The 14,241-nt window shown below is 47.3% G+C and overlaps 1 protein-coding gene across 4 annotated transcripts in view; it reads right to left on the bottom strand.

Annotated features, from left to right (window-relative positions):
• LOC143279575 (uncharacterized) overlaps positions 1 to 14,241 on the bottom strand; it is a 65,965-nt gene that overhangs the window by 13,628 nt on the left and 38,096 nt on the right. For all 4 annotated transcript variants that reach the window (XM_076583655.1, XM_076583656.1, XM_076583658.1 and 1 more), the window contains exons 6-8: positions 10,903 to 10,967; positions 7,822 to 7,901; positions 845 to 970 (exon numbers count right to left, since the gene is read on the bottom strand). In XM_076583655.1, coding sequence (XP_076439770.1) covers positions 845 to 970; positions 7,822 to 7,901; positions 10,903 to 10,967 — 271 coding nt within the window. The remainder of the gene's footprint in view (positions 1 to 844; positions 971 to 7,821; positions 7,902 to 10,902; positions 10,968 to 14,241) is intronic.

Below are 14,241 nucleotides of genomic sequence, written 5' to 3'. Positions count from 1 at the left end.
AGTCCAACCTGATAAGTACACACACACACACACACACACACCACACCACACACACACACACACACACTCCTGCATCACTCATATGTGGAGTTCTTGACATATATCACAATGTGATGTCACTGTGTGCTGCCATTGTGTAATTTCATGTGTGATGTCACTGTGTGATGTCACTATGTAATTTTGTAATTTCATTGTGTGATGTCACTGTGTGATTTCAGAATGTGGTGTCACTGTGTGATACCAGTGTGTGATTTTAGTGTGTGATGTCATTGTGTGGTCACTGTGTGTGGTGTCATTGTGCGATATCAGTGTGTGTGTTATTTGTGTTTGTAAGTGTTCGCGGGTGTGTGTGTGTGTGTATATATATATATATATATATATATATATATATATATATATATATATATATATATATATATATATATATATTGTATATATATGTGTGTGGGGCTGGGGCTGGGGGTATGGGCGTATGTGTGTGTGCTTGTACAAGTTAGTGTTCATCTGTGTGTGTGTGCCGTGGAAGCTGCGATACGTAGCCTAGAAATGAGTGTGCGGAGGACGGGGGGTAGAGGAGGTGCAGGGTAATGTGTGTGTGGAGTGTGTGTGTGTGTGTGTGTGTGTGTGTGTGTGTGTGTGTGTGTGTGTGTGTGGTGTGTGGTGTGTGTGTGTGTGAGTGTGTGTGTGTGTGTGTGTGGTGTGTGTGTGTGGTGTGTGGTGTGTGTGTGTGAGTGTGTGTGTGTGGTGTGTGGTGTGTGTGTGTGTGTGTGTGTGTGTGTGTGTGTGTGTGTGTGTGAGTGTGTGTGTTGCGGCTCATGTACGTGAAGTGAGTGAAGACACTGACCTGGCAGAGGTATGTTCCTCCTGTTTGACAGAGTCTTGGGCTCCACCTTGGGCTCCATTGGGACGTCGTAGTCACTGTCATCACTGCTGTCACCCTCCTCGTCATCCTCCTCGTCCTCTTCGGCCACTGCACACACCGGGGACATGTCATGTCACACCAGGACACGTAACATCACCCCGGACACGCCACGTCACACCGGGACACGTAACGTCACGTCACACAGGGAACACGTCTTGTCAAACCGGGACATGTCACGTCACACCGGGACACGCCACGTCACACTGGGACACATAACGTCACGTCACACCGGGACATGTCACGTCACACCGGGACACATAATGTCATGTCACACCGGGACACATAACGTCACATCACACCGGGACATGTCACATCACACCGGGACACATAACGTCACGTCACACCAGGACACGTCACATCACAACGGGGCACATAACGTCACATCATACGGGGGCACGCCACGTCACATCGGGACACGTCACATCACACCAGCACATGCAACGTCACACCGCGACACATCACGTCACACCGGGACACGTCACGTCACACCAGGACACATTACGTCACGTCACACCGGGACACATAACGTCACATCATACCGGGACATGTCACGTCACATCGGGACACGTCACGTCACACTGGGACACGTCACATCACACTGGGACACATAACGTAACGTCACACTGGGACACGTCACGTCACACTGGGACACATAACTTCATGTCACACTGGGACACGTCACGTCACACTGGGACACATAACGCCATGTCACACCAGGACACATCACGTCACACTGGGACACATCACGTCACACTGGGACACGTAACATAACGTCACACCAGGACACATCACGTCACACTGGGACACATAACGTAACGTCACACCAGGACACATCACGTCACACTGGGACACATCACGTCACACTGGGACACATCACGTCACACTGGGACACATAACATAACGTCACACCAGGAGACATCACGTCACACCGGGATACGTCACATCACACTGGGACACATAACGTAACGTCACACTGGGACACATAACGTCATGTCACACTGGGACACGTCACGTCACACTGGGACACATAACGCCACGTCACACCAGGACACATCACGTCACACCAGGACACATTACGTCACGTCACACCGGGACACATAACGTCACATCATACCGGGACATGTCACGTCACATCGGGACACGTCACGTCACACTGGGACACGTCACGTCACACTGGGACACATAACGTAACGTCACACTGGGACACGTCACGTCACACTGGGACACATAACGTCATGTCACACTGGGACACGTCACGTCACACTGGGACACATAACGCCATGTCACACCAGGACACATCACGTCACACTGGGACACATCACGTCACACTGGGACACGTAATATAACGTCACACCAGGACACATCACGTCACACTGGGACACATAACGTAACGTCACACCAGGACACATCACGTCACACTGGGACACATCACGTCACACTGGGACACATAACATAACGTCACACCAGGAGACATCACGTCACACCGGGATACGTCACATCACACTGGGACACATAACGTAACGTCACACTGGGACACATAACGTCATGTCACACTGGGACACGTCACGTCACACTGGGACACATAACGCCACGTCACACCAGGACACATCACGTCACACTGGGAAACATCACGTCACACTGGAACACGTAACATAACGTCACACCAGGACACATCACGTCACACTGGGACACATCACGTCACACTGGGACACATAACGTAACGTCACACCAGGACACATCACGTCACACTGGGACACATAACGTCACACTGGGACACATCACGTCACACTGGGATACGTCATGTCACACCGGGACACGTCACGTCACACTGGGACACATAACATCATGTCACACCGGGACATGTCACGTCATACCAGGACACATAACGCCACGTCACACCGGGACATGTCACATCACACTGGGACACATAACGCCACGTCACACCAGGACACATCACGTCACATCGGGACATGTCACGTCACGCCAGGACATGTCACGTCACACCAGGACACATAACGTCACGTCACACCAGGACACGTCACGTCACACTGGGACACGTCACATCACACTGGGACACATAACGTAACGTCACACCAGGACACGTCACATCACACTGGGACACATAACGCCACGTCACACCAGGACACATCACGTCACATTGGGACATGTCACGTCACACCGGGACATGTCACGTCACACCAGGACACGTCACGTCACACTGGGACACATAACACCACGTCACACCAGCACACGTCACGTCACACTGGGACACATAACGCCACGTCACACCAGGACACATCACGTCACACTGGGACACATAACGCCATGTCACACTGGGACACATAACGTCACGTCACACCAGGACATGTCACGTCACACTGGGACACATAACATAATGTAACACCAGGACACATCACGCCACACTGGGACACATAACGTCACACCAGGACACATCACGTCACACCGGGACACGTCATGTCACACCGGGACACGTAATATGATGTCACATCGGCACATGTCACGTCACACTGGGGACATTTCACGTCACACCGGGGACTTGTCACGTCACACTGGGATATGTCACGTCACACCATCACACGTCATCGGGGAATGTCATGTCACACCGGGACATGTCAAGTCACATCACATTGGGGGCACATCACGTCACGTCACACCGGGACATGTCACGTCACGTCAAACCAGGACATGCCACATCACACCAGCACATGTCACATCACACCGGGACATGTCATGTCACATCACACTGGGACATGTCACATCACACCAGGACACGTCACCTCACGTCACGCCAAGTCAATCTGGGAACACGTCACATCACACCACACGTCACCTCACACCGAAACACATCACGTCACACTGGGAACACGTCACGTCACACCGGGAACACATCACGTCATGCAGGGGACACATCACGTCATGTCGAGGAAAGAATATAGAGCAGGAACAGGAACATGATGAGGGGTAGGGAGAAGAGAGAGAGAGGAAAGAATATAGAGCAGGAACAGGAACAGGATGAGGGGTAGGGAGAAGAGAAAGGAAAGAATATAGAGCAGGAACAGGAACATGATGAGGGGTAGGGAGAAGAGAGAGAGAGGAAAGAATATAGAGCAGGAACAGGAACATGATGAGGGGTAGGGAGAAGAGAGAGAGAGGAAAGAATATAGAGCAGGAACAGGAACATGATGAGGGGTAGGGAGAAGAGAGAGAGAGGAAAGAATATAGAGCAGGAACAGGAACAGGATGAGGGGTAGGGAGAAGAGAGAGAGAGGAAAGAATATAGAGCAGGAACAGGAACAGGATGAGGGGTAGGGAGAAGAGAGGAAAGAATATAGAGCAGGAACAGGAACATGAGGGGTAGGGAGAAGAGAGAGAGAGGAAAGAATATAGAGCAGGAACAGGAACAGGATGAGGGGTAGGGAGAAGAGAGGAAAGAATATAGAGCAGGAACAGGAACAGGAACATGATGAGGGGTAGGGAGAAGAGAGGAAAGAATATAGAGCAGGAACTGGAACAGGAACATGATGAGGGGTAGGGAGAAGAGAGGAAAGAATATAGAGCAGGAACAGGAACATGTTGAGGGGTAGGGAGAAGAGAGGAAAGAATATAGAGCAGGAACAGGAACAGGAACATGTTGAGGGGTAGGGAGAAGAGAGGAAAGAATATAGAGCAGGAAATGGAAGGGGGATAGGTAGAAGGAAGAGGAAAGAACAAAGAACAGGAACAGGAAGAGAGGGAGGAAGAAAAGTAAGAACAAAGAGGAGGAACAGGAAAGAGGGAGGAAGAAGAGAAAAGTAAGAACAAAGAACAGGAACAGGAACAGAGGGCGGAAGAAGAGAAAAGTAAGAACAAAGAGCAGGAACAGGAAGAGAGGGAGGAAGAAGAGAAAAGTAAGAACAAAGAACAGGAACAGGGGGAGGAAGAAGGGAAAAGTAAGAACAAAGAACAAAGAGCAGGAACAGAGGGAGGAAGAAGAGAAAAGTAAGAACAAAGAACAGGAACAGGAACAGAGGGAGGAAGAAGAGAAAAGTAAGAACAAAGAACAGGAACAGGGGGAGGAAGAAGGGAAAAGTAAGAACAAAGAACAAAGAGCAGGAACAGGAACAGAGGGCGGAAGAAGAGAAAAGTAAGAACAAAGAACAGGAACAGGAAGAGAGGGAGGAAGAAGAGAAAAGTAAGAACAAAGAACAGGAAGAGGAACAAAGGGAGGAAGAAGAGAAAAGTAAGAACAAAGAACAGGAAGAGGAAGAGGGAACGGAAAGAAGACAGAAAGACTGGTAATTAATTGGAGTGAGGTGGGGATCCTTTGGAATCAGATCCTCTGGGGGAGACAGGAGGGGATCTTTTGCTGACAGGTGGGTGTGTTTACCTTGGTTACACTGACAACAGCAAGAAGTACATTTGAAATCACCAAAAGCAGTTGGCTTGAAAAAGTAGATAGCTCTATTGACACTCTGGGAAGCAAAGATGGCTTAATGGATGAACCGGAAGTATTTCTTTACAATGTTCCACGCTGATATTCAGGCCATGTTTAGGCAGGTTCTGAGATGGGGATGGAGGATTCTCAGAACAATCCCACAGCAAAATCCCCTGTGTCTGCCTGAAAGAAACTTTAAAATGTGAACGATCGTACACTTAATACTTCAATACTTGCTGAGTCAGGTTCTCATCTCTAGCATGCAATATTTATAGCTGCAACCCCATCGTTCACTTAAATGTGGAAGTGGTCTTTTGCGTGTATGACCATTTCTATCCCGACATGTAGAAAGTCATACTCTTTTTTCGGAAATGTGCATGCTGGGCATGTTCTTGTTTCTATAACCCACCCACCACTGACATGGATTGTGCAATCTCCAAAGTGCGTATTCCTGCATTATTTGCACTTGAATAGGGTTTAGGCACCAACCACTGGGCCAAAACAGGGACCCAACGCTGACAGTCCAATGCTTAAACTTTTCGTCAAACCCAGGAACCTGATACTAATTACTGATTACCGGATTGCTAGCGTCCGACAGAATGAAAAAGAAACAGATGGCCAGATTGAGTGGGGATCAGTGAACTGAAATATCACACACACACACACGCACACACACCATCACACACACACACCATCACGCACACACACCCACACCCACACACCAGCTGGCCAGGAAATGTGAAGCAACAACTGTCCTTTCTGCCTTGGCTCACGACAAGATGAAGGAAACGGTTGAAACATGCCATCACTATCACCCAGACCAAGGTGATGGTCATGCCGCACCGTGCGGGGTGAACCCAGCTGATGGTCATGCCGCACTGTGTGGGGTGAACCCAGCTGATGGTCATGCCGCACTGTGCGGGGTGAACCCAGCTGATGGTCATGCCGCACTGTGTGGGGTGAACCCAGTCAGTAAAGCTGATGGTCATGCCGCACTGTGCGGGGTGAACCCAGTCAGTAAAGCTGATGGTCATGCCGCACTGTGTGGGGTGAACCCAGTCAGTAAAGCTGATGGTCATGCCGCACTGTGCGGGGTGAACCCAGTCAGTAAAGCTGATGGTCATGCCGCACTGTGCGGGGTGAACCCAGTCAGTAAAGCTGATGGTAGTAATGCCGCACCGTGCGGGGTGAACCCAGCAGTGAAGCTAATATTCGACAATACATGATCAAGAAGGACAAATAAAAGTTCTACCCATAAAAAATTGATTTACAAACACTGCTGAAGTATGACATCAGCCATGAAAAAATACTCATCAATTATTATATTATTTGCTGTCATTCGTATATATTTCTTTATCAGTCTTGCTCTTGATATTGCCTTTGTTCGCTCCCTGAAAATAAGCATGTACCCCGACTTCATAAATAATTTCACCATTGTCTTTTGTCACTATGTCTATGTCTACTTGATGTAACAAACCATTTGATAATTGTCTTTTGTCACTATGTCTATGTCTACTTGATGTAACAAACCATTTGATAATTGTCTTTTGTCACTATGTCTATGTCTACTTGATGCAACAAACCATTTCACCATTGTCTTTTGTCACTGTGTCTATGCTTGATGCAACAAACCATTTGATAATTGTCTTTTGTCACTATGTCCATGTCTGCTTGATGCAACAAACCATTTCACCATTGTCTTTTGTCACTATGTCTATGCTTGATGCAACAAACCATTTCACCATTGTCTTTTGTCACTATGTCTATGTCTACTTGATGTAACAAACCATTTGATAATTGTCTTTTGTCACTATGTCTATGTCTACTTGATGCAACAAACCATTTCACCATTGTCTTTTGTCACTGTGTCTATGCTTGATGCAACAAACCATTTGACAATTGTCTTTTGTCACTATGTCTATGTCTGCTTGATGCAACAAACCATTTCACCATTGTCTTTTGTCACTATGTCTATGCTTGATGCAACAAACCATTTCACCATTGTCTTTTGTCACTATGTCTATGTCTGCTTGATGCAACAAACCATTTGATTGAATTTTGTCACTGTGTCAATGTCTACCTGATACAACAAACCATTTGATAATTGAATTTTGTCACTGTGTCAATGTCTACCTGATACAACAAACCATTTGATAACTGTCTTTTGTCACTGTGTCTATGTCTACCTGATACAACAAACCATTTGATAACTGTCTTTTGTCACTGTGTCTATGTCTACCTGATACAACAAACCATTTGATAATTGAATTTTGTCACTGTGTCAATGTCTACCTGATACAACAAACCATTTGATAACTGTCTTTTGTCACTGTGTCTATGTCTACCTGATACAACAAACCATCTCTCCCACTCAGCCCCCCCCCCCCCCCCCCCGCCCCCCCCCCAGGGTGTCCCACCAAACTGCCCCTGACAGCCACACTGACAGCCACACAGGCCAACTGACCAGAGGGACTGGCACGGACCACTTCATACACTGCTTTCTCCAGCTCTGCGTAGATGGCCGCATGGTCTGTTGCACTGGAACTGCACACACACACACACACACACACACACACATCATATTTCAAAATGCATATATGACAGATGTACTGCTATTAATACGACCATCACCACAAAAAAAAACAAAAAACTACCCACCATGGGGTCACAGTACTTTAATAAGAGGTGTTTAATAAGAGGCTGCATGCAACATGGGGTCACAGGCTGTATGGAACATGGGGTCACAGGCTGTACGCAACATGGGGCCACAGGCTGTATGCAACATGGGGTCACATGCTGTATGCAACATGGGGTCACAGGCTGTATGCAACATGGGGCCACAGCCTGTATGCAACATGGGGCCACAGGCTGTATGCAACATGGGGTCACAGGCTGTATGCAACATGGGGTCACAGGCTGTATGCAACATGGGGCCACAGCCTGTACGCAACATGGGGCCACAGGCTGTATGCAACATGGGGTCACAAGCTGTATGCAACATGGGGTCACAGGCTGTACGCAACATGGGGTCACAAGCTGTATGCAACATGGGGCCACAGGCTGTACGCAACATGGGGTCACAAGCCGTATGCAACATGGGGTCACAAGCCGTATGCAACATGGGGTCACAAGCTGTATGCAACATGGGGTCACAAGCTGTATGCAACATGGGGTCACAAGCTGTATGCAACATGGGGTCACAAAAGATCATGTTGACAAACAGGGATGTGCACCATAGGGTCAGGATGCTAATAAAGGGGGGGGGGGGCTGTGTCAGAATATATCATGTTAACAAGGGGGGGGGGGGGGGCTGTGTCAGAATATATCATGTTAACAAGGGGGGGGCTGTGTCAGAATATATCATGTTAACAAAGGGGGGGGGGGGGGGGGCTGTGTCAGAATATATCATGTTAACAAAGGGGAGGGGGGGGGGGCTGTGTCAGAATATATCATGTTAACAAGGGGGGGGGGCTGTGTCAGAATATATCATGTTAACAAAGAGGGGGGGAGGGCTGTGTCAGAATATATCATGCTAACAAAGAAGGGGGGGGGGCTGTGTCAGAATATATCATGCTAACAAAGAGGGGTGGGGGGGGCTGTGTCAGAATATATCATGCTAACAAAGAGGGGGGGGGGGCTGTGTCAGAATATATCATGCTAACAAAGAGGGGGGGGGGGCTGTGTCAGAATATATCATGCTAACAAGGGGGGGGGGGGGGGCTGTGTCAGAATATATCATGTTAACAGGGGGGGGGGGGGGCTGTGTCAGAATATATCATGTTAACAAAGAGGGGGGGGGGCTGTGTCAGAATATATCATGCTAACAAAGAGGGGGGGGGGGGCTGTGTCAGAATATATCATGCTAACAAAGAGGGGGGGGGGGCTGTGTCAGAATATATCATGCTAACAAGGGGGGGGGGGGGCTGTGTCAGAATATATCATGTTAACAGGGGGGGGGAGGGGCTATGTCAGAATATATCATGTTAACAAGGGGGGGCTGTGTCAGAATATATCATGTTAACAAGGGGGGGCTGTGTCAGAATATATCATGTTAACAAGGGGGGGCTGTGTCAGAATATATCATGTTAACAAAGGGGGGGGGCTGTGTCAGAATATATCATGTTAACAAGGGGGGGGGGGCTGTGTCAGAATATATCATGTTAATAAGGGGGGCCTGTGTCAAAATATATCATGGTAACAAAGAGGGGGGGGGGGGGCTGTGTCAGAATATATCATGTTAACAAGGGGGGGGGGGGGGCTGTGTCAGAATATATCATGTTAACAAGGGGGGGCTGTGTCAGAATATATCATGTTAACAAAGAGGGGGGGGGGGGGCTGTGTCAGAATATATCATGTGAACAAAGAGGCGGGGGGGGGGGGGGGGGTTGTCAGAATATATCATGTTAACAAAGAGGTGGGGGGGGGTGGGTTGGTCAGATTATATCTAGAGGTAGAGGGGGGGGGTTGGTCAGATTATATCTAGAGGTAGAGGAGGGGTGGGTTGGTCAGATTATACAGATTATATCTACAGGTAGAGGGGTGGGGGGTCAGATTATATCTACAGGTAGAGGGATGGGGGGTCAGATTATATCTACAGGTAGAGGGATGGGGGGTCAGATTATATCTACAGGTAGAGGAGGGTTGGGTTGGTCAGATTATATCTACAGGTAGAGGGGGGGGGGGTTGGTCAGATTATATCTACAGGTAGAGGAGGGGTGGGTTGGTCAGATTATATCTACAGGTATAGGGGGGTTGCTCAGATTATATCTACAGGTAGAGGGGGTGTGGGTTGGTCAGATTATATCTACAGGTAGAGGGGGGTTGGTCAGATTATATCTACATGTAGAGGAGGGGTGGGTTGGTCAGATTATACAGATTATATCTACAGGTAGAGGAGGGGTGGGGGGTCAGATTATATCTACAGGTAGAGGAGGGGTGGGTTGGTCAGATTATACAGATTATATCTACAGGTAGAGGGGTGGGGGGGGGTCAGATTATATCTACAGGTAGAGGAGGGGTGGGGGGTCAGATTATATCTACAGGTAGAGGAGGGGTGGGTGGTCAGATTATATCTACAGGTAGAGGAGGGGTGGGTGGTCAGATTATATCTACAGGTAGAGGAGGGGTGGGTTGGTCAGATTATATCTACAGGTAGAGGGGTGGGGGGGTGGTCAGATTATATCTACAGGTAGAGGAGGGGTGGGTTGGTCAGATTATATCTACAGGTAGAGGGGGGGGGTTGGTCAGATTATATCTACAGGTAGGGGGGGGGGGTTGGTCAGATTGTATCTACAGGTAGAGGAGGGGGGGGTTGGTCAGATTATATCTAGAGGTAGAGGGGGGAGAGGGGGTTGGTCAGATTATATCTACAGGAAGAGGGGGGTTGGTCAGATTATATCTACAGGTAGCGGGGGTGGTGGTGGTCAGATTATATCTACAGGTAGAGGGGGGTTGGTCAGATTATATCTACAGGTAGAGGGGGCAGGGGGGGGGGTCAGATTATATCTACAGGTAGAGGGGAAGAAAAGATGCCATGGGCACTGACCTGATGGGGGAGGGGTCCAAGTTGTTGGCTTTCACCATGGCCTCCCGGAACGACTGCATCCAAGCCTGGACACACAGCGATGATGGTGGTGGTGGTGATGGTGATGGTGGTGGTGATGGTGATGATGATGATGATGGTGGTGGTGATGGTGGTGATGATGATGGTGATGGTGGTGATGATGGTGGTGATGATGGTGGTGGTGATGGTGGTGATGATGGTGATGATGATGGTGGTGGTGGTGATGGTGATGATAATGGTGATGATGATGGTGATGATGGTGTTGATGATGGTGATGATGGTGTTGGTGTTGATGATGGTGATGATGGTGTTGGTGATGGTGATGATGGTGATGATGGTGTTGGTGATGGTGATGATGGTGTTGGTGTTGATAATGGTGATGGTGTTGATAACGGTGATGATGGTGTTGGTGTTGATAATGGTGATGGTGTTGATAACGGTGATGATGGTGATGGTGTTGATGATGGTGATGATGATGATGGTGTTGATGACGGTGATGATGGTGATGGTGTTGATGATGGTGATGACGGTGATGATGGTGATGGTGTTGATGACAGTGATGATGGTGATGGTGTTGATGACAGTGATGATGGTGATGGTGTTGATGACAGTGATGATGGTGATGGTGTTGATAATGGTGATGGTGTTGATAATGGTGATGATGTTGGTGTTGATAATGGTGATGATGGTGATGGTGTTGATGACGGTGATGGTGTTGATAATGGTGATGGTGTTGATAATGGTGATGATGTTGGTGTTGATGATGGTGATGATGGTGATGATGATGGTGTTGGTGTTGATAATGATGATGATGGTGATGGTGTTGATAATGGTGATGATGGTGATGGTGTTGATAATGGTGATGATGTTGGTGTTGATGATGGTGATGATGGTGATGATGATGGTGTTGGTGTTGATAATGGTGATGATGGTGATGATGATGGTGATGATGGTGATGGTGTTGATAATGGTGATGATGATGATGGTGTTGATGACGGTGATGATGGTGATGGTGTTGATGGTGTTGATGACAGTGATGATGGTGATGGTGTTGATAATGGTGATGATGATGATGGTGTTGATGACGGTGATGATGGTGATGGTGTTGATGGTGTTGATGACAGTGATGATGGTGATGGTGTTGATGATGGTGTTGATGACAGTGATGATGGTGATGGTGTTGATAACGGTGTTGATGGTGATGGTGTTGATGACAGTGATGATGGTGATGGTGTTGATGATGGTGATGATGGTGATGGTGTTGATGATGGTGATGATGGTGATGATGGTGATGATGGTGATGGTGTTGATGATGGTGATGATGGTGATGATGGTGATGATGATGATGATGGTGATGATGATGGTGAGACAAAGGCTGAGAGACACAGTGGAAACTGAGACACAATTCTGTCCTCATCACTGAAGACAGCATATGTGGTGTGTGTGTGTGTGTGTGTGTGTGTGTGTGTGTGTGTGTGTGTGTGTGTGTGTGTGTGACAGAGAACTCAGAACTCAGAACTCAAAACGTTTTTATTCAAGGATTAAGATTTTAGGCATTGCCTATTCTTCCAATCTGTCCTTGCTAATCTACATCTAGTACAAATAGCACACACATAAATGAAAGGAAAAGGTTTTCATGCAGAATTGTATACATAATGAAGAAAACACCCACCCACCCCCCGGCCCCCACACACACCCCCACATCTGTGCACACACATGCATACACACACTGACGCTCGCGTGCGAGCGCACACACATACATACACACACACACACACACACACACTGACAGCATCCCCTCACTCCCCCCCCCCCCCCCACACACACACACACTAAGATTGACAGATGGATAGGACAGTGATTCACAGAGAGAGAGAGAGAGAGAGAGAGATGTCATCAATATAGAAGTTCCAGAAACATCCGGGTGTTTAAAAGGTACAGTATTGTTACTGTCTGTGAAATCTATGTTGGCAAGTGCAGCATACTACAGTGACTACCACCATCACCAATATTACTTGAACACTTGTCACGATTATGATAGAACGAAATGAATAGATTATGCATGCATAAGAAATAGAACGAGAAAAAAAAGAAAAAAAAGGAGCAAAACAAAACACGATGAAATGAGAAAGCAAGGAAAGAACAACAACAATAGCAACAATGACTGATACAATAAATAAGACATAACTGACCCCTTTGTTACTGCCTACAGTAATTCAAAGATCAGAGTTATTTACTGTTGGAAGGGGTGAAGATGTTTATGCAGACTTGATTTGAACATAGGAAGAGAACTGCCCGTTTGTATGTGCAAAGGAAGGGAGTTCCACAGTGATGCACCCGAAAATGCAAAACTAGTTTTGAACAAATCAATTCGGGTACGTGGCAAAATGTATTTGTTAGAGCCGTATCGGCATGAGGCTCGTGTGAGCAGGTGTTGGAGATATTGCGGTGCTAAGTTATTGTGTGTTTTGTACATGAGTAATGCTTTGTTGAATTCTAGCTGGTTTTGAAGTGGAAGGATATTTAATCTGGCTTGCTTTTCTAACGTTGACAGTGAGTGATCTGGTAGAATTAATCTGGCTGCTCTCTTGTGGAGAGAATTTAGTTTCTTAAGATGAACATCTGCAGCACAGCTCCAGACAACAGATGCATAGTTGACGTGAGAAAGACAGTGAGCGTGAAAGAACATTTTGCGAGCTTCACTGTTTATGTAAGGTCTGAGCTGATTGAGTAAGAACAGACTGCATGCCAACCTTTTACAGACAGAATCAATGTGAGCTTGCCATTTCAGTTCTTCATCAATTATGACTCCCAAGACGCGGTGCTCGCGAACTTGATCTATGGAGGTATCATCGACATTCAGGGTGAGAACAAGGGGATTTTCTTGGTGCTTTTGTCTTGACGTGATAATCATACTCTTTGTTTTTTGGGGATGAAGTGTCATACAGTTGGATTTGCACCATTTAGAAACATCATTTAAGCCCGTTTGAAGAGAATTCTGAACTGAGGCAACGTTGGCAGCACTGGAATGAAGGGAAGTGTCATCTGCAAAAAGGGCACACGAGATTCTGGAGTCTGATAAAGACAAAGGAAGATCATTGATAAATATGCAGAATAGAAGTGGCCCTAAAACTGATCCTTGAGGAACTCCACTTTTTATTGCTCCCGTAGAAGAGAATCTACCATTGGTGAACACATGTTGTGTTCTGTCGGTAAGGAATGATTCGAAAAAGGACAGCGTAGTGGGGTCTCTGAGATACAATGACAGTTTTGTGAGTAATATTTCGTGGTCAACGAGATCAAAAGCTTTCTGTAAGTCAA

The sequence above is a fragment of the Babylonia areolata genome, chromosome 2 (assembly GCF_041734735.1).
Source record: "Babylonia areolata isolate BAREFJ2019XMU chromosome 2, ASM4173473v1, whole genome shotgun sequence".
In the NCBI taxonomy this organism is placed as follows: domain Eukaryota; kingdom Metazoa; phylum Mollusca; class Gastropoda; order Neogastropoda; family Buccinidae; genus Babylonia; species Babylonia areolata.
The sequence above is the reverse complement of the archived record's forward strand: the minus strand, read 5'-3'. Positions and strand labels throughout refer to the sequence as shown.